The 16782-nt window shown below is 48.8% G+C and overlaps 1 protein-coding gene across 2 annotated transcripts in view; it reads left to right on the plus strand.

The window, feature by feature from the left end:
• The first annotated feature begins 7929 nt into the window (after window positions 1–7929).
• Window positions 7930–16782, plus strand: part of ATP13A2 (ATPase cation transporting 13A2) — a 63758-nt gene continuing 54905 nt past the window's right edge. Inside the window, exon 1 of one of the 2 annotated variants that reach the window (XM_008169826.4) lies at window positions 7930–8069. In XM_008169826.4, the coding sequence (XP_008168048.2) occupies window positions 8060–8069 (10 nt within the window). In that variant the 5' untranslated portion in view covers window positions 7930–8059. Of the gene's footprint in view, window positions 8070–8169; window positions 8231–16782 lie in introns of those variants that run through there. The other variant, XM_065575400.1, reaches the window with a different exon arrangement.

A 16782-nucleotide genomic window follows, 5' to 3' on the forward strand; every position in this document is an offset into this window, starting at 1 on the left:
GTGCCTCCTGGATGAATTTGTAAATTCCAGCTGAAGTCTGAAATTGGTTGACCTCTGGTGTGTGCAGGTTACAGGACTGCTACACCTCAGACTTTACTCCAGGATTCTGGAACTAGATATGGGGAAGTCGTCTGTTTCCACGTTGGCACTACAGCAAAGTAGTAACCCGAAGACGATAATCACTGCTCTACAGCCAAAATGCTTCTGAAATAAACGTAGTCAAACTTTACTAATTCTGGGTCACTGAGAACGAAAATGATGCTTAAAATTGTTGATTGGCTCTAGTTTTCAAGGTATGCTATTGGGTCAGTATATACGACCCTTGACTTGGGAATGGCGGAGGATAAGTGAGTTATAAAGGGAAGGGATCTCAATTTAAACCAAAAATGACTAAAATACATCTTTGACTGGATCTATGAATAAATCTATGACTGGGTTTGGACAGTACTTGCTGTTTAGGCAAAACAATGAATGATGCAATCTGAAGCTGGTATTGCGTCATACATGATATGAATTGTATCATGTTATTCCTAGAAGTCATGGATGATGCAATCATAATGAAGCTTACATCACTGCTGAACAAATTGCCCTATATCAGTTTGAGAAATCATACAGTGTCGTGGTCTCTTATTTGTCAGTGTTTGATTTTGCAAAGGGACACATTTCTGTTTAGCCAAAGTGAGCAGAGATGCCTCGTACTTGTGTGAACAGTGCAGATAACTTCTGCTATGTTTGTGGTGAAGTGACTTTTGCATCACAAAAGCGCAGTATAACCACTATGGTTAAGAAAGCCTATCACCTTTATTTTGGCTGCAAAATTGGAGATCAGGACAAGAGGTGGGCCCCACACATATGCTGCAACACTTGTGCAACAAATCTTCGCCAGTGGTTGAACAGGAAAAGGAAATCTATGCCTTTTGCAGTGCCAATGATTTGGAGAGAGCCAACAGATCATACTAGCAATTGTTACTTCTGCATGGTGCCTCCAGTTGGGAAAGGTGTGTCAAAGAAGAAAAAGTGGACTGTGCATTATCCAAACATTCCATCAGCTATACGCCCAGTACCCCATGGAGAAGGACTGCCGGTTCCTGATGCACCAGAATCATTCTCACTTGAGTCAGACGAGGAAGAGGATGAAACTTCTGGTCCTGAACCATCAATGTCACAGGACCCACATTTTCTCCCATCCTCCTCCTCTGAACCACACCTCATAACACAAGGTGAACTGAATCACCTTGTCAGGGATTTGGAACTACCCAAGAGTAAGGCAGAGCTGTTGGGCTCCAGACTACAGCAGTGGAATCTCCTGGCAGGTGATGTTAGGGTTTCCATGTTCCGTGACCATCAAAAGCATCTTGTCCCATTCTTCTTCATGGAAGGTGATCTTGTAGCTTGCAACAACATCAATGGTGTGATGGCAGCCCTCAACATCGTTCACGATCCAGATGAGTGGAGACTGTTCATTGATTCATCGAAGACGAGTCTTAAAGCTGTTTTACTGCATAATGGCAATGTTTTGCCATCAATTCCAGTTGGTCATGCAGTCCATATGAGGGAAACCTATGACAACCTGAAACAACTTTTGAGGTGCATAAACTATGACCAACATCAGTGGCAGCTTTGTGGCCCTTTGAAGGTTGTTGCTCTCTTGCTTGGTCTGCAGACTGGATACACAAAGTACTGCTGTTTTCTCTGCGAATGGGATAGTCATGCAAGAGATTCCCACTAAATCAAGAAAGATTGGCCACTCTGACAGTCATTGGAGCCTGGGAGGAAAAGTGTTCAGCATCCACCACTTGTTGAATCAAGGAAGATTTTGTTACCACCCTTACACATCAAGCTGAGTCTGATGAAGAACTTTGTTAAGGCCATTGACAAAACACAAGCAGCTTTCAAGTACCTAAGCTAAGATTAAAGGAAGGTGTCTTTGTTGGTCTTCAGATTCGTGAACTTCTTAGAGATGATGCATTTGACCATGTCCTGCGTGACAAGGAAAAGACGGCATGGAAAGCCTTCCAGTTAGTGGCAATAAATTTTCTCGGAAACAACAAGGCAGACAACTACAGGTTGTTGGTGGAAAACCTCCTCAAGGCATACAAAAGCCTTGGTTGCAACATGTCACTGAAGATACATTTTTTTGCATTCTCTTCTAGTTTTTTTTTCTTTTTTTCCCACCGAACTACGGAGCAGTGAGCGACGAGCAGGGCGAGCGATTTCACCAGGACATTGCAACAATGGAGAAACACTATCAGGGCAAATGGAGCCCATCAATGCTTGCAGACTATTGCTGGACGGTGACAAGAGACACTCCATTTAATGAATACAAGAGACAAGCCAAGAAGCGCCGAGTAGACACTGAATAGGACTAAACTATGTACATAATAGTTTTTTGCCTTTTGTTTCATAATAAATTTTATTTATAACACCCTTTTGCTGATTTTTAAAGTGTTACATAAACAGGACAGGTGAAATATTATCATGTAAAGCAACCATAAACACATGAAAAGACCTAGGTTTACAATTTATGATTAAAACTCTATCTACACAATATACATAGATATAAAATGTAAAAACTTAAGTATCTTAGAAACAGTAGCCAATCAGTTGTTTTAATTGTCATATTTGAATTCAGCACATCAAAATACATAATAAATAGCACATTTTATCTCTGAAGCAGACGACTTCTCAAAAATTGTAGACCAGTATAATTCATCTAATAGCGTTCATTCAAATATAGCCATAGCTGAGGTTAAAGGTATGGGAGAAGCTTTCAAGGAAGGTGTGTGGGTAGAAATTACATGTGATGTGGGAATTCTCGACCTGAAGAAATTTTTTGGGTTTCATGGGAAGAACCTTGCCTGACAACGAAACTGTAACTACTTAGGAAAGTGCCATGATATCTCAGACCAGTGGTCTATGCCCAGCCCAGGCCGGGGAACTTAATGATCCAACCAGCGCAACAAATTCAGCGATGAATCCTGGTCACATGCTGCCTGAGGCACATTGCGCATGTGCTAAGAAGTCCGTACCAGATGCTTCAGAGTGCAAGAAACCCTGTAATGCCAAACTGTGGAATAACCTACTTATAGTGGAATGTTATTTATTCCCCTGCTAGTTACTAGTTTGCCCTGAAGCATGAGGCATTACATCCCTCTTGAAGCATACTAATATCTAATGCAGTAGTTCCCAAAGTGGGGTTCGCAGAACATTTCAGGGGGTTCGCAAGAAAAATTTCATTAATGGCGGCCAGAGGACTCTGCTGGGACCCAGTTGCAGGGCAGACAGCCCAAGCCTCGTGGAGAGCGGGGCTGGGCAGTTTGAGCCAGCAGCCCCAGCCCTCCCCTGTCAGCAGGGGAGCCAGCAGCCCCGAACCCCAGCACTCCAAGCAGGGTGCAGGTGGCAGCTCGGATCCCTGTCCCACCTTCCTCGGCGGAAGAAAAGCTGTTTGCGAGCCAAACCAGCCAGAAGCACGTTGTAGCCAGTGTAGGAGTGTTAAGGTGTCTCAGTAATTGTCCTTCTCTCTGGAGTGCTGGTTTGCTTCAGTAAATGAATCTTCTCAGTTTCTAGTTTGGTTGTTAGCAGTCTCGCTCTGTTATTTTTATTAGAACTTTTGGACACAAGTTCAGTGGATAAGTGGTTGAAAAAGGAAAGTGTAAAGAGGCTATAATCAGCTAGTGTTTCCTCAAGTCCACACTGTGGAAAATCTAAGTCTAATGATCATGATGGTCCTGGAAAGTCTCTTACAAAGAAAAGAAAATATGACGATGATTATATAAAATATGGCTTTACATGCATTGGTGATCAAGAACATCCAAAACCACTGTGTGTGATTTGTGGTGATGTTCTAGCAAACAGCAGCCTCAAACCTTCTCTACTTCGGCGCCATTTAGAAACTAGGCATCCTGCACAACTTGACAAGCCTGTTGATTTTTTTCAAGCGAAAATTAGCTGAGAAGAAAATTGACGTTACCAGTTTTATATCCAAAGCAAGTACTGATCATGAAAATGCACTTAAAGCATCATACCGGGTGAGCTACCGAGTAGCAAAAGCATCAGAAGCCCATACCATAGCAGAGAGCTTGATTGGTCCATGTATAAAAAACGTAGTTCATTGCATGCTCGGAGAAAAGGCTGCGAAAAGGATTGACATGGTACCTTTGTCCAATAATACGTTGTCACGAAGAATTAATGACATGTCAAATAATGGAGAGACCACAATTGTACATAGAGTGAAAAATAGTCCATATTATGCTATACAGTTGGATGAATCAACTGATGTAGCTAATCTAGCTATTTTGCTACTGTTTGTACGTTATGTGAATGAAGGTATGGTTGAAGAAGACTTCTTGTTTTGCTGACCATTGGAAGAACGTACAACTGGAGAAGATATCTTCAATCTGACTAATGCATATTTTGGTCTCGTTGCCTAGGCATTTGCACTGATGGGGCCACATCAGTGACGGGGAAGTATACTGGATTTGTAGCTCGAACATAAGAGGTTGCATCAAAAGTCTCTTGGACTCATTGCAGCATCCATAGACAAGCCCTTGCAACAAAATGCATGCCAGAGGGACTGAAGGAAGTGCTGGACAATGCAGTGAAAATGGTGAATTTCATAAAATCATGGCCAACAAATTCCAGAATAGTTCACGTACTTTGTGAAGAAATGGGTAGTATACACGACTGTGTGTTGACCCATACTGAAGTTAGACGGCTCTCAAGGGGTAAAATCCTTGTGCGCTTGTTTTGAGGTTAGAATGGAAATCCTAGTTTGTTTTCAACAGCCACCCTTTCCACCTTGCCAGCTGTATGGAAAATAATGTCTGGCTCCAGAGCCTAGCTTATTTAGCAGATATTTTCTCAAGAATTAATGACCTAAATTTATCTCTTCAAGGCCTCAATATAACAGTTTTCAATGTGCAAGAGCGAGTTGAATCCCTGATAAAGAAGTTGCAGTTCTGGGGAAGTTGTTTGGAAAACAATCAAGCTGAGTGTTTCAGTAATCTTCATGACTTCCTGGCAGAACATAAACTTCAGTTGGATCAGTGCACTAAAACCAATATAATTGTACACCTAAAAGGACTTAGCTGGAAAGTATTCCCTGAAAGTTGTGCAATGTCAGGCGATAATGAGTGAATTCGCAACCCTTTTGATGATACCACTTTCTCAACACAGATATTAAACACCAAGGAAAAAGAGAAATTGATTGAGATCTCCTGTGATTACGAACTGAAAAGGAGTTTCAGAAATCTATCAGTGATCAACTTTTGGCTGAGTTTAAGAAACGAGTACCCCTTTCTGGCAGAAAAAGCTGCTGCAGTTTTGTTACCGTTTTCAACAACATACTTATGCGAGAAAGCATTTTCCTCGTATGCACATCTGAAAACCAAATACAGAAACAGACTGGATGCCGAACCAGACCTGAGACTTTATCTTTCTCCAGTGGTTCCAGACTTCCAAGAGCTATGCAGCGCAAGGCAAGCGAATCCATCACACTGAGGAAATTTAAACTTAAATCCCTGGAAATATTCATTTTTAGGAGGGGGTCACGAGATGTCACAATTTAGTGAAAGGGGTTCGTGGGCTGTTAAAGTTTGGGAACCACTGATCTAATGTAAACCTGGGTGTTCTTATCCATATAACTATCTGCTCCTTTTTTGAATACTTAGAACTCTGGGGTGCTCTCAGATCTTGTGGCAATGAGTTCCATAGGTTGGCTATCGATTGTGCTTAAATCAATTTTCAGTTTGCTTCCTTTTCAGTCTCATTGAGTGCCCCTATGTGCTACATATTTCACTCAGTTGCAGCTGACCTGTGGTTAATATTGCATGCCCCAGTTCTTGAAAGCCATCAGCACTGGTTAACACCATAATAGGATACAGGTCCACAAGACTCCATGTGCAAATATTTTAATGGCTTTCAGCTACCTCTAGGCACGTCCCCTTTAATTTATTGTAATAGAATACAGACATCTCATCTTCCCTTCTGCAAAATCTAATAATCTCTCCCATCTATGGGAAGAATTTAGTTTCCTTATGAATAATTTGATACCTTATAAAGATGCATTCTCCATGCTCCCTATATCTAAGAGGCAGAGCAGCATCGGAGTAGTTGTTCATATCTTCATCCCATACTGTTCCTGAAGCCAAATGAATAATCTCATCTTAAATTCTGGTGAAATTTATCAGTTGGAAAGTTTAAAAGCTACCTAAGTATAGCTTGATTTAAACAACAAAGGGAAACTATAGAGTCCTGGAGTTTAAAACCCATCATCTACGCTGACCTCGTGTGTATCACAGGCCACCCACCCACCCTGCACCCCACACTGAACCCAGCAACTGAAATTAGACCAAAGTATCACAGCCCCCAGAAGACTAGACTGTTTTGTGACACAGGCTGAGACTAGGAGGGACCAAGGTGCACCAGTACCCAAGGTTCCTCTAGTGATGGGAAAATTATTAAGTGAGATACACCCAGGTAGTCCTAGCAAGTGACCTGCATCCATATGCTGCAGAGGAAGGTGAAAAATCTGAGGTCACTGGGGGAAATTCCTTCCTGCCCCCACCTGTGGTGATTGATTAGATCCTGAGCACTTGAGTAAGAACCAGCCAGCCAAGCACCTGAGAGAGAAAATGCTTGGTGCCACCTCAAAGCCCTGCCCCATCCTATCCAATGTCCCATTTAAAGTCATGGCCATCCCTGATGCTTCAGAGGAAGGAGATTTAAAAAAATAACAGAATACGTGGTGGGGGGGGATCCCTTCCTGACCCCTGTAGGTGGCCAGCTTCAACCCTGAAGCATGAGCTTTTAGGACAATAAGGTATACGCTAGAAATGAGCCTCATAGCTGGTGAGTCTGCCCCCTACCACCAGATATAACTAGAAGATGAGAAATAAAATCCCAGGGAGGGAGAGGAATTGTTTATGGTGCCCATGACGTATAATTAGGATTAATTGCCCCACTGAGAAGGTCAGTTCTCATAAAGGATAGTGTACGAGGGGAGATGGTGGAAGCCTCAGTGAGTCATTTAAAACCAGGCTTCATGGCACATTGGGCCAACCGTGAGCAGAACCATCCTGCATTGGCTGAGCAGAATGGACTAGATCAGTGGTCTCCAAAGTGGGGTGCAGAAGAGGATCCTTCGTGGTGCACGGCAGGAGGAGCAGCGCCGCTTCGGCAGCACGGGCAGCTCTTTATTTATTTATTTATTGACTTCGGCACTTCGGGCGGCTTTTTATTTGTTTGTATTTTGCTTGGGGCGGCAAAAATGGTAGAGCCGGCCCTGCGGCGCGGCAGGGAGTGCATGCTCCTAATTTTTTACTGAGAGGGGGGCGTGATCAGAAAAGTTTGGAGACCACTGGACTAGATAATAACCTACTAGGCCCTTTTCTCATTCGGAAGAGTGGCATGATCAGCGTAAAAGGGCATCACAGAGACTAACGAGGTGGATCACAGAAGAGAAAGAGAGAGTGTGTTACATAGATACAGGGGTATAGATAGTGTGTGTATAAGGAATGGAAGTCAGGAATTGCCCTGCGTAACCTTGGGCAAGCCCATTCCTCTGCGTGTGCCTCAGTTTCTCACCTGTAAACCGGGGGTGCACTGCTGGTGTGTGTGTAATACCCTGGGAAACCCTCCCAGCGTTACCTGGGCAGTCCTGCTGCAGGCGGGCTCTTACCAGGGCTCAGAATCGGGGCTGGGACTGGGAGACCCTCCACATGTCATGATCTGGGGGTGTCGTGACAGCTGCCCGGGTGTCCTGGGTCAAGGCAGGGCCCTGGCCCCAGAGGAAGCCGGGTTTGCCATGTACCCAGGAGCCCTCGGCCGGACACAGCCCCCCCACTGCAGCTCCCCCTTGCCCTGCAGCGTGGGGAACTCAGCCCGGGCAGAGAGAAACTACAACTCCCAGCCGCCCCTGCGCGGCCGCGCCCCGCCCCGCTGACCCGCCCGCGGCGGCTCCTTTGTGTCTCCGAAGCAGAGAGCGAGGCTGGCCGCGGCCGGGGCGGCGCGCGCGAGTTCGGCTCCCGGGAGGCGCCGGGTGCTGCGGGTGCGCGCAGCCATGAGCGCAGGTGAGCGGGAGCCCGGGTGTCCCTGCAAGCTGCGGGCCGTGCACGGGACCCCCCGAGGCCAGGCGGGGCTGCTGCATGCAGGGCGCGCGGGAGGCAGCCCTGGGCGCTGCAAGGCGGGAGCTCAGCCGCCGGGGAAGGAAGTGGCGCTGGCCCCAGCGAGGGTAAGAGCCGGCGCACCTGGCGGGGCTGTGCGGTGCATCCCTCTCGCGCGTCTGTTCCGGAGCAGGGCGCTCAGGGCATTGCCTGCTCCCAGCGCCCGGGCTCTGCAGCCCCGCGCGACGCTGACAAGGATGCTGGAGCCAGCGAGCTCTTGGGGTGCAGCTGGTGGGATGCTCCTGCGGAGGGGGGGGGGGGGGGTAACATCCTTTTGTGAGCATTGGGAGGCGGGGAAATGAATAACCTCCGAGTTATGCGAGTCCGTTCCGATTCTCCTCCCAGCCCTTCCTGCCCCACTCACTGGGGTTGGCTGGGTTTGTTTGGCGGTGGTTGATGCCCAAACAGTTGGGAGCCTTTGGGAACAAGCTGTATCTCTACCCGCCAAAGAGGAGAATCAGTTTCATTCACACACACATGCCTCCCCCCCTCCGTCCCCCGAGGCTCTGGCAGTCTGTCCTTTGAATGATCTTCTTGTCTGTCCTTTCCCCCCCCCCCCCCCCGGCTTCCTTAAGTGATGTAATTTGGACATGCCCCGGGTTAACACACCGGCCCTCTCAGGCTGCTTTGCGGGGCAGGCGGACTCATGCCGCAGCGTTACCAAGTCCCGGAGATGGCACGCACCTGCTTGGTTTGCATTTCTGGGGTACTCCACTCAACAGCCCTCCCTGGCCAAACTGGGGAGCAGGGAACGGTCAGGTGCCTTGGCCTGAGCTGAGTCTCCCACACTTCTCTGAGCAGCAAAGTTATTTCCCAGGGACTGTCTTGTCCCATCCCTTGGGTGTCTTAGGGTACATCTACACTACAGCGGGGAGTCGGTTTAAGATACGCAAATTCAGCAACGTGAATAGCGTAGCTGAATTCGACGTATTACAGCCGACTTACCCCGTTGTGAAGACGGCGGCAAAATCGACTTCTGCCGCTTTTTGTCGGCGGCGCTTACTACCACCTCCGCTGGTGGAGTTAGAGCGCCGATTCGGGGATCGATTGTCACGTCCCCACGGGACGCGATAAATCGATTCCCGAGAGGTCGATTTCTACCCGCCGATTCAGGCGGGTAGTATAGACCAGGCCTTAGAGCAGGGGTTCTCCAGCTAATGGCTTAGAGCCTTCCTATCCCCTTTACAATCACACACTGACCCTGGGGCTGCTACCGAAGTCACTGACTTCCCCAAACTGACATTAGAATAGTCTTGATGTATTTTTAGCTGTGTTTAAATATGCGTTCCCAGCTCCGGGAGGGAAAGGGTGGCCAGTCAGCCCACCAGGGATCTAGAGAGCGTTCTGCAGCTGGTCCTTACATGACCACCTAGATCTTCCGCCCTGGAGTCTCTCTTCTCGCATTGGAAACTGCTACTGAGAGCAAAAGGGGAGGTGGCAGCTGAGTCCTAGAGCTGTGACCCTTGCTGGGTGGTTTAGCACTTACTGTTTAAACTAGACGATCTCATGGCAGGGAGGTGACCCCAGCGCACTGTTTGTGATCAGGCGCAGCACTGCTAGTGAGCCGCTGCCTCAGTTTCCCCTCACCCAGGGTATAAGCAAGTCCAAGCAGCCCTTTCTAGTAGTAAAGAGCACCCTCTTTGGAAGGTGGTGTTTATTTAACCAAAAAGGACAACTGGAAAACGAACAAAAGCTTCACTCAGCTTGATCAGGGTGTGAGAGTGCTCCAGGGCTAGTGGGGGTGAGATGTGACTGAATTCCCTGCCTGGAGCTTGGGCCTCTGCTGGGCGATGGGCCGGATGCCAGTCTTCCCCAGACAGTGCACTGCTGTTTACTGAGCCAGTCCTATGAGCTCCCCAGGACATCCCACACCCAGTTCATTCTCCTGGGCTGCTCCAGTGTCTGGCCTGGCAGCCCTGTGTTCTGGGCCTGTTCCTCTGTCTGCGAGCCTCACTCTCCAGGGAGATACCCCTGGGAGCAGCTGCAGGCTTCCAGCCTGAGCCCTCCTAAGCCTTTATTAGGCCCAGACTCCCATTACCTAATTAACTGCCACCCCGCTATGGAGGCAAGTAGCCCCAGGGGGATCTGGGTTGGCTCATTGTCCTTAGTGGAGTCAGTCCTACGTAGGCTGACCTCCCAACGCGCATGGCAGGAGGCATTCTAGCTATAACCGGTCCAGGAAGGTGGGTTCTAACACATGTACAGCTTAGTCTACACTTAAGTTTAGCTATTTCATTTGGGGGGGTGACTTTTGTATCTCTGACGTAGCCGTACTGGTGTAAGCCCGAGTGTGAACATGGCGATGTTGGTATAACTGACATCGCTTGGGCCAGGTGTGTGCAACAGACTCTTGCTGGAGTAAGTTCTACTAGCAAACGTGCAGTTTTGGCAGCATGTGCTGCGTCCACACTCTGCCGATACAGTACATTGGTATAGCTATACCGGCAAAGCCTTCCCCGTGCAGCCCTGGTTCTGTGCCAGTCTCCCAAACTGGCATAAGCTCTACCAGTATAAGCGCTCATAACTCTATAACTGCATCCTTGCTCGGAGGGGTTTGCTGGTTTAACTATTAACTATCCTGAGAGAATTCTACTGGACAAAACCTTCCTAGCGTGGACAAGGCTTAGCCAGTTGGATACACTGCAGCTGCAGGCTTTAGGAAGGCTGAAGAAAACCAGATTTGGTTGTTGCTTTCAGTTTTAAAGGGCCACTTCCAACTTTATTATTTATTTATTTGCTAGTTTTTAAAAAATTCCAGTATCTGACAGAATCCTCCTATAAATAGTAAGTCCTGGAACTTTTTAAACCTGCTCTTCAACGAGAGAGAAATTGTTCAGCTAAGGCCCTGATCCTGCAAAGACTTGCACGCTGGACCTTAAGCACCTGCATAAGGCTTTCCGGATGGTGGCCTGAGTAGACAGGAAGCAGTGAAACGGACGATAAAGTTCTGTTGAATGCACTGAGGTAACAGCCTGGAAACAAATCATATCAGTTTCATAGATTTTTTTTTTTCTCATTATGATCTTGTAGTCTGACTTCCTCCATAACCTAGGCCAGAGAATTTACTCCGGGAAATTAAAGGTGTCCCCTTAAAATCTGAATTTTCTTATGCTAATCAGGGATGCATTGATAATATATGATAAATGACCTCTGGATCAGGGAGCCTTTTTACTTCTGTTACACTGGAAACATCCACTGCGTTTTACATAAATGTACAGAAAACAGGGTTTGTGCCCAAAGCGGAGCTGGTACCCAGGGTCAGATTGGGTGCACCATTCTGCAAAAACTCCTACTTGGAAGTCATGAACCTCCGTCAGAATTTCCTCTTTGCAAGAGGAATCAAAACCAATAATGAACCTAAAGTTCCCTTTGGAGAAGTTTCATGTGCTGCATAGAAAACATCTGGTCAGGTTATTCTTGGGTTCCACCCGCCGCCCTACTCCTTATACCAACTGACTTTGGCAGAACTGAAATCTTGTAATGAGAAAGGAAATGGTCACCCAAAATGTACTACTTCGGTACTTCATAATGGGTTTCAGTTCTTAGCTTCCGCATAGCACATCAGAACAATGATGTGAGAAGGTAAATGATTTGCATAGATGCCTGTAGTCTTTATGGTAACAGACTATGTGCATTAATATTGTTAGAAGAAAGGGACACCGTGAGCGGGAATTTGTCTTTCTGCTGTTCTAAATGAGCCAGTCAAATGCGCGTTGAGTGAATAAACCACTAAGTGCTGGTGAGACCCCGAAGGTTCCCCACAATTACATTAATCCAGTCAAGACTCGGGTGAATCCAGGAATGTGCCTTGTAAGTGATTGGGATGAATTTGCTGCTCCTGGGAAAGAGAGAAGTTGATAGCAATGGCAGGGACCAGCCTTACTAATGACAGGTCCTCTATAAACTTCCCAAGTGGCGCTTGACCAGTGCATCTCAGAGCTGAGCGGCAGTGCCCAGTGCAGGATGTGAATACAGGGCGCTCTGGGTCGCAAGCGGGTATCAGCATGTTCTGAAAATCTCCTTCACGGCGTCTAAACTGGGGATCCAGAATTCTTAGTCTTGGAAATCTTGGCTGTAGACAAGTTGAGGTAGGGGCTGTTCTTGGATGTTTGCCTGCTTGTTACTCGGAACATCTGCAGTAGAGAACACGTGTATCTACAGCACAATCTCTAGCGCGTGGTCCAGCGGTTAGGGCAGTATCTGGGAGACGTGGATTCGAGTCCCTGCTCTGCCACAAATTATCTGGGTGACCTTGGGCAAGTCATTTAGTCTCTTTGTGGCTCAGTTCCCCATCTGTGCAATGGGGGTAATAACCGTGCGTTGCCTCACAGGGGTAGTGTGAGAACAAATATATTAAAGACTGAGGCACCCCCACATCCTGTGGTGATGGGTGCCTTATCCCTTAGATAGCTAGAACATGCTGGATCATTCTAATGGAGATGGGGAAAGGTCTTGTTTTAGCTGGTGAAACTGAGGGAGGAACCTAGGTTTCAGCTCAACCAGCCAAATTGAAGGATAACTCCAACTTGCCCTGTTTGCACTAAGATTCTACAGCGTGAGAGCAATCATGGTGCAACCCCCCTCACTTTCCCTAGGGCAAACCAGGCCATTGAGTTGTCTGTTTCAGAGGGAGGAAGCGACTGGTTCCTGCATGGCTCACCCCCCCCCCCCAGTGCTCTGCTTCTGCACTGACTGCCCGCTATACACAGAGTCCAAGTCAGGGTCTTTGTCCTAATAGCCAAAGCCCTCCCTTGGGTCTGGCCAATGCGCTCACTCTGCACCCAAGACACCCACGTTCCACTGGAACAATGAAACTGATTGTGGAGATGCACGGGGCAGTACTTGCCCCTTGAAGCTATTGTTTCAGGCTCTCTCCAGACTCTGGCATCAGGTATGCTTGGTTTGTGTTTTCAAGGTTTTCTTCTCGCCATAAGGGTGAGAGTTGAGATTCTGGAGCACAAAGGAATGAAATACGCAGGGTCCTGGCCTTGAGCATATGCAGTAGCCCCCATATCTGTTGCAGAGGATAATGTTCAGGCCTGCCCTGCAGGTAATGGTGGTGTTGATTCAGAAGGGGGCGCTCGTACCTCTGAATCAGTACTGAGCCAGTCCCTCAGTGCAGGGCTGGTGAGCTCTGCTGTAGGACCCATCTTTGGGATAATGCATAGACGAGGTCCCAACCACTTGTGTGTGTCTGAGATCCCACAGCCCTCTCCTCTCAAGACTTGGTTGAATTGCATCTCTGGTTACTGCATTCTGGGTGATGCCTAAACTTCCCCTTTAATTTTAGCTGGTTAAGATATTCCTCACTCCTCCCACAATATATGTGGCTGGTGAAAACCAAGCCAGGTTCCAGCTGTGAGCTGACATGATAGAACTGCATCTTGGGGTCGGGATCTTGCAAATACAGTAGAAGAGATTATCCCGACTTGACCAGCAGGAGAGAAGTGGTCTTTAAGGCCGTGCCACCAGCCCCCCCATCTTGCCATGCCACCTAACCCAGTACTTCTGTTTGAATAACCCTTCCTATCACCCTACAGCTGAGGAACTCCAAGCACTTGGCAAACATGAATGGATTAAAGCCGCCCGCACCCAAGGAAGTATTACCCTCCCCCCTTCTGTAAAATAGGAATATCTCTCAGTGCCTCGGAGTCATTAAAGGTCAGGCAGGAAGCTTGTGTTCGAGCTGGGAACAGAGCCCAGATCTCTTGATTTGCAGCCTGGGGCTTTAACCACGCAGGCATTCGCCCTCCCTCCCTCCTCCCCGCTTATGAGAAGAGGCAGCTCTTCCCAGGGCTCCAGAGCTGGGTTGCCGTTGGAAAGCCCCAGGGCCGAACCCAGCCCTAGTGGCAGTGGACATGCTCTGTTGGGACTTCCCTTCCGCAGTGGCACTGCAACTCCAACCCCCACCAAACAGGACCTGACCTGCCTCCTCCGTGCCAGCCCTGCCTATTGCCCCTCCTTTAATGGGCAATCGTTCCCTCCCCCCCCTTCCCGCTAAACGACTCCCGTGTGCCTGACCCGCGCCCGGGTGCACTGCGTGGGCCCCGCACAATGGAGCCCCTGCCCTCAGGTGGGACTCGGCCAGTCTTAGCCCCGGCCCGCCTTTGGGTAGGTCGTGGAAGAACAAGAAAGAAGCCCGAGAACTAAGCTGCCGAGGAGCAGGTTCTCTGGATCCAGCACCCCATGTGCTCCTGCAGACCTGCCTCCCCTGCCTGGCAGCCGTTTTGCAGGCCGTGCTACGTGGAAATCATGAGATCAGCAAACAAAATGACCCCGGTTTATTTTTAAGGAAGGCTTTAAAAAAAAAAAAAAGTCCAGTTGCAGCATCCCGAGTTTCCAGTATTGACCAACGCAGAACGGTTTCTCGGACGCGCTCCGTACATTCTCCTGCTCAGTCCTTGAGGCGAGAGCAAAAGGGAAGTAAGTTACAGGCAGAAGGTCACGTGTGGAAACCCCAAGCAACTGTGGGCCGTTTGTGAAACATCCCCAGCTGCTTCTGTTAAAGTGCCGGCTCCGTCCGCAGCTATTCTTGGGGCGGGCAGAGGTGCGGTTCCTTGAGTCCGGGTCCATGTGATGCCTAACCAGTTATTCCTTCCAAAGGATCTAAATATCCTCAGTGAGCCTTGTCTGAGGCTCATTTGCTTGTGAAATATCTGTCGGGAGGTTCCTGCAAAGTGTCTCTGGAGCCTTCAGAATCCTGGGCTGTGTGTTATCGGACCCTGGCCACTCCGCTGCTTCCATCATTACCCATAAGCCTTTGCTCTGATCAGCTGATGCTAGTCTCCATGTCTTGCCTGTACCTAACTAAGGCCCACAGCTAGAGGCTTGGGGGTGTTGATCAAGGTGGAGGGCTCTAGGTTCTGGTGGTGGTAATTCAACGCTTCCCTTTGCCTAGCATTGGGAAATCTGCTTTGAAGCGCCCCCTGCCCAGGAATCCGGAGTCCAGGACTTGCGGAGTTAAACCTTTTACCCTCACCTCCTGCACTAATTAACTCGAGGGGAGTTTCCCCTCACTCCAGGCCTGGCCCTGGTTGGTGACTAGGTTATCTAAAGAGCCACCCAGTGCGAGCAAGAGCTCAAGGTGGGATGAGTCTGGCTGAATATCGTTAAGCTCCTGCAGCTATCAGGAGTAGCTGGGCGATGCTCTGATCCTTTCTAATCCAGAGACACTAGACTGATTTTGCAGCTACACTAAGTCTGGAGGCATCATGGGGCCTACTCTCCTTGAGACCGACGTGCTGTCCTTGACTGTAAGGATCTGCGGGACGATTGGGGTGAGACCCAGATACAGCATGGTCCTGTTTTATGGTAGAGTTGGGTGCTGAACCAGGGCCAGGACAGCTGGGATTTCCAAAGGGATGTAGGGGAATTAGGCACCCAAGTCCTATTGCTTTCTTCTTCTGCCCAAGGCGTTGGCGCCGTTCGGGGAGAGGGTTTAAAGTCGTGTCTGCGCCGCAAAGCAGAACTAACCAGCGTGGTGAAGGTGGCGTTTTCAGCCTTGTCTGCGCTAGGGGATTCTTACAATTCCCCGCCGTCGTTCTCTCAGAAGCTGCCACAAGATAATGGTGCTCATTGAGTAATACACGGCGTGGGCTTTTTTCATAGTCCAAGCTACCCAGTAGAGGGCACCCTTCTGCTGAAACAGACGGGGGATTTTGGCTTCTCTGGCGCTTGTGGGAAGGGAGAAACCTTGGTTTAAAGTCTCCGCTGAACCTCAGCAAGTAGGTTGGAAGGACTTGATTGTAATCCGAGGGCTCGTGCTGTGTGACCCACGAAAAGGAATGGGAGGGGGGCGAAAGAGCCTCTTTACTCTCCAGGCAGGCTGCCCACGCTGGGTTACAAAGCGGGTAGGGAAAGCGGGCTGCCCCCGGCACAGGAGTAATGAGTGGGCGGAGCCTTCGCTCCGCCTACTCCGCATAGCAGTCCCTGCAGCAGAGCTGGTGCAGAGTGGGACGTGAGCAGTGCGGGGGAAAGGAGGGACACGGCTTAGTACCCCCCACTCCAGAGCAAGTGGAAAGCAGACCCCGAACGATTATTTGTATTGCAGTAGGGCCCAGGAGCACTAGCCACGGAGCAGGCCCCCGTTGTGCTAGGCGCTGTACGAACACAGAACGAAACGACGCTGCCTGCCCCAAAGAGCTGACCGGCTTGTGACCGACTCTCCTGGGCCACTCCAGTTGCATGCTGCCCTTTGCGCTGGACAGATTGCAGCATTACTATCCCCAAACAATTGTCAGTAACGGTCAGTTCATCCTTCTACCCACGGCGGCCAGGAACACTAAATTCCATGTTAAGTCAGACAGCGAAAGGGAGAGTTAAACGTTTGCTGGGTCGCCCGTATCAGCCACAGCCGTCCTCTTTGGACTGTTCCTTACCTGATAAGGAGGTGGGAATGTGCTGAAGTAACTTTATTGCTTTTTATCTCTGCTCCTGCCTTGGTTAGGTTTGAAAACGAGGGAGTGTTTGGGCTTTATGAACTTCCTGCTAGCGCAAAGATCTGTCCACTAGTCCCACCTGGGAAGTAAACAGCCGTGTCTGTAAGATGTTCCCATACCATGGTTCCAGCCAAGGTGTACACATGTAGCTAGGAAGCAATTAGGCGACAGAGCTGAAATTG

Source organism: Chrysemys picta, chromosome 21 (genome assembly GCF_011386835.1).
Source record: "Chrysemys picta bellii isolate R12L10 chromosome 21, ASM1138683v2, whole genome shotgun sequence".
NCBI lineage: Eukaryota > Metazoa > Chordata > Testudines > Emydidae > Chrysemys > Chrysemys picta.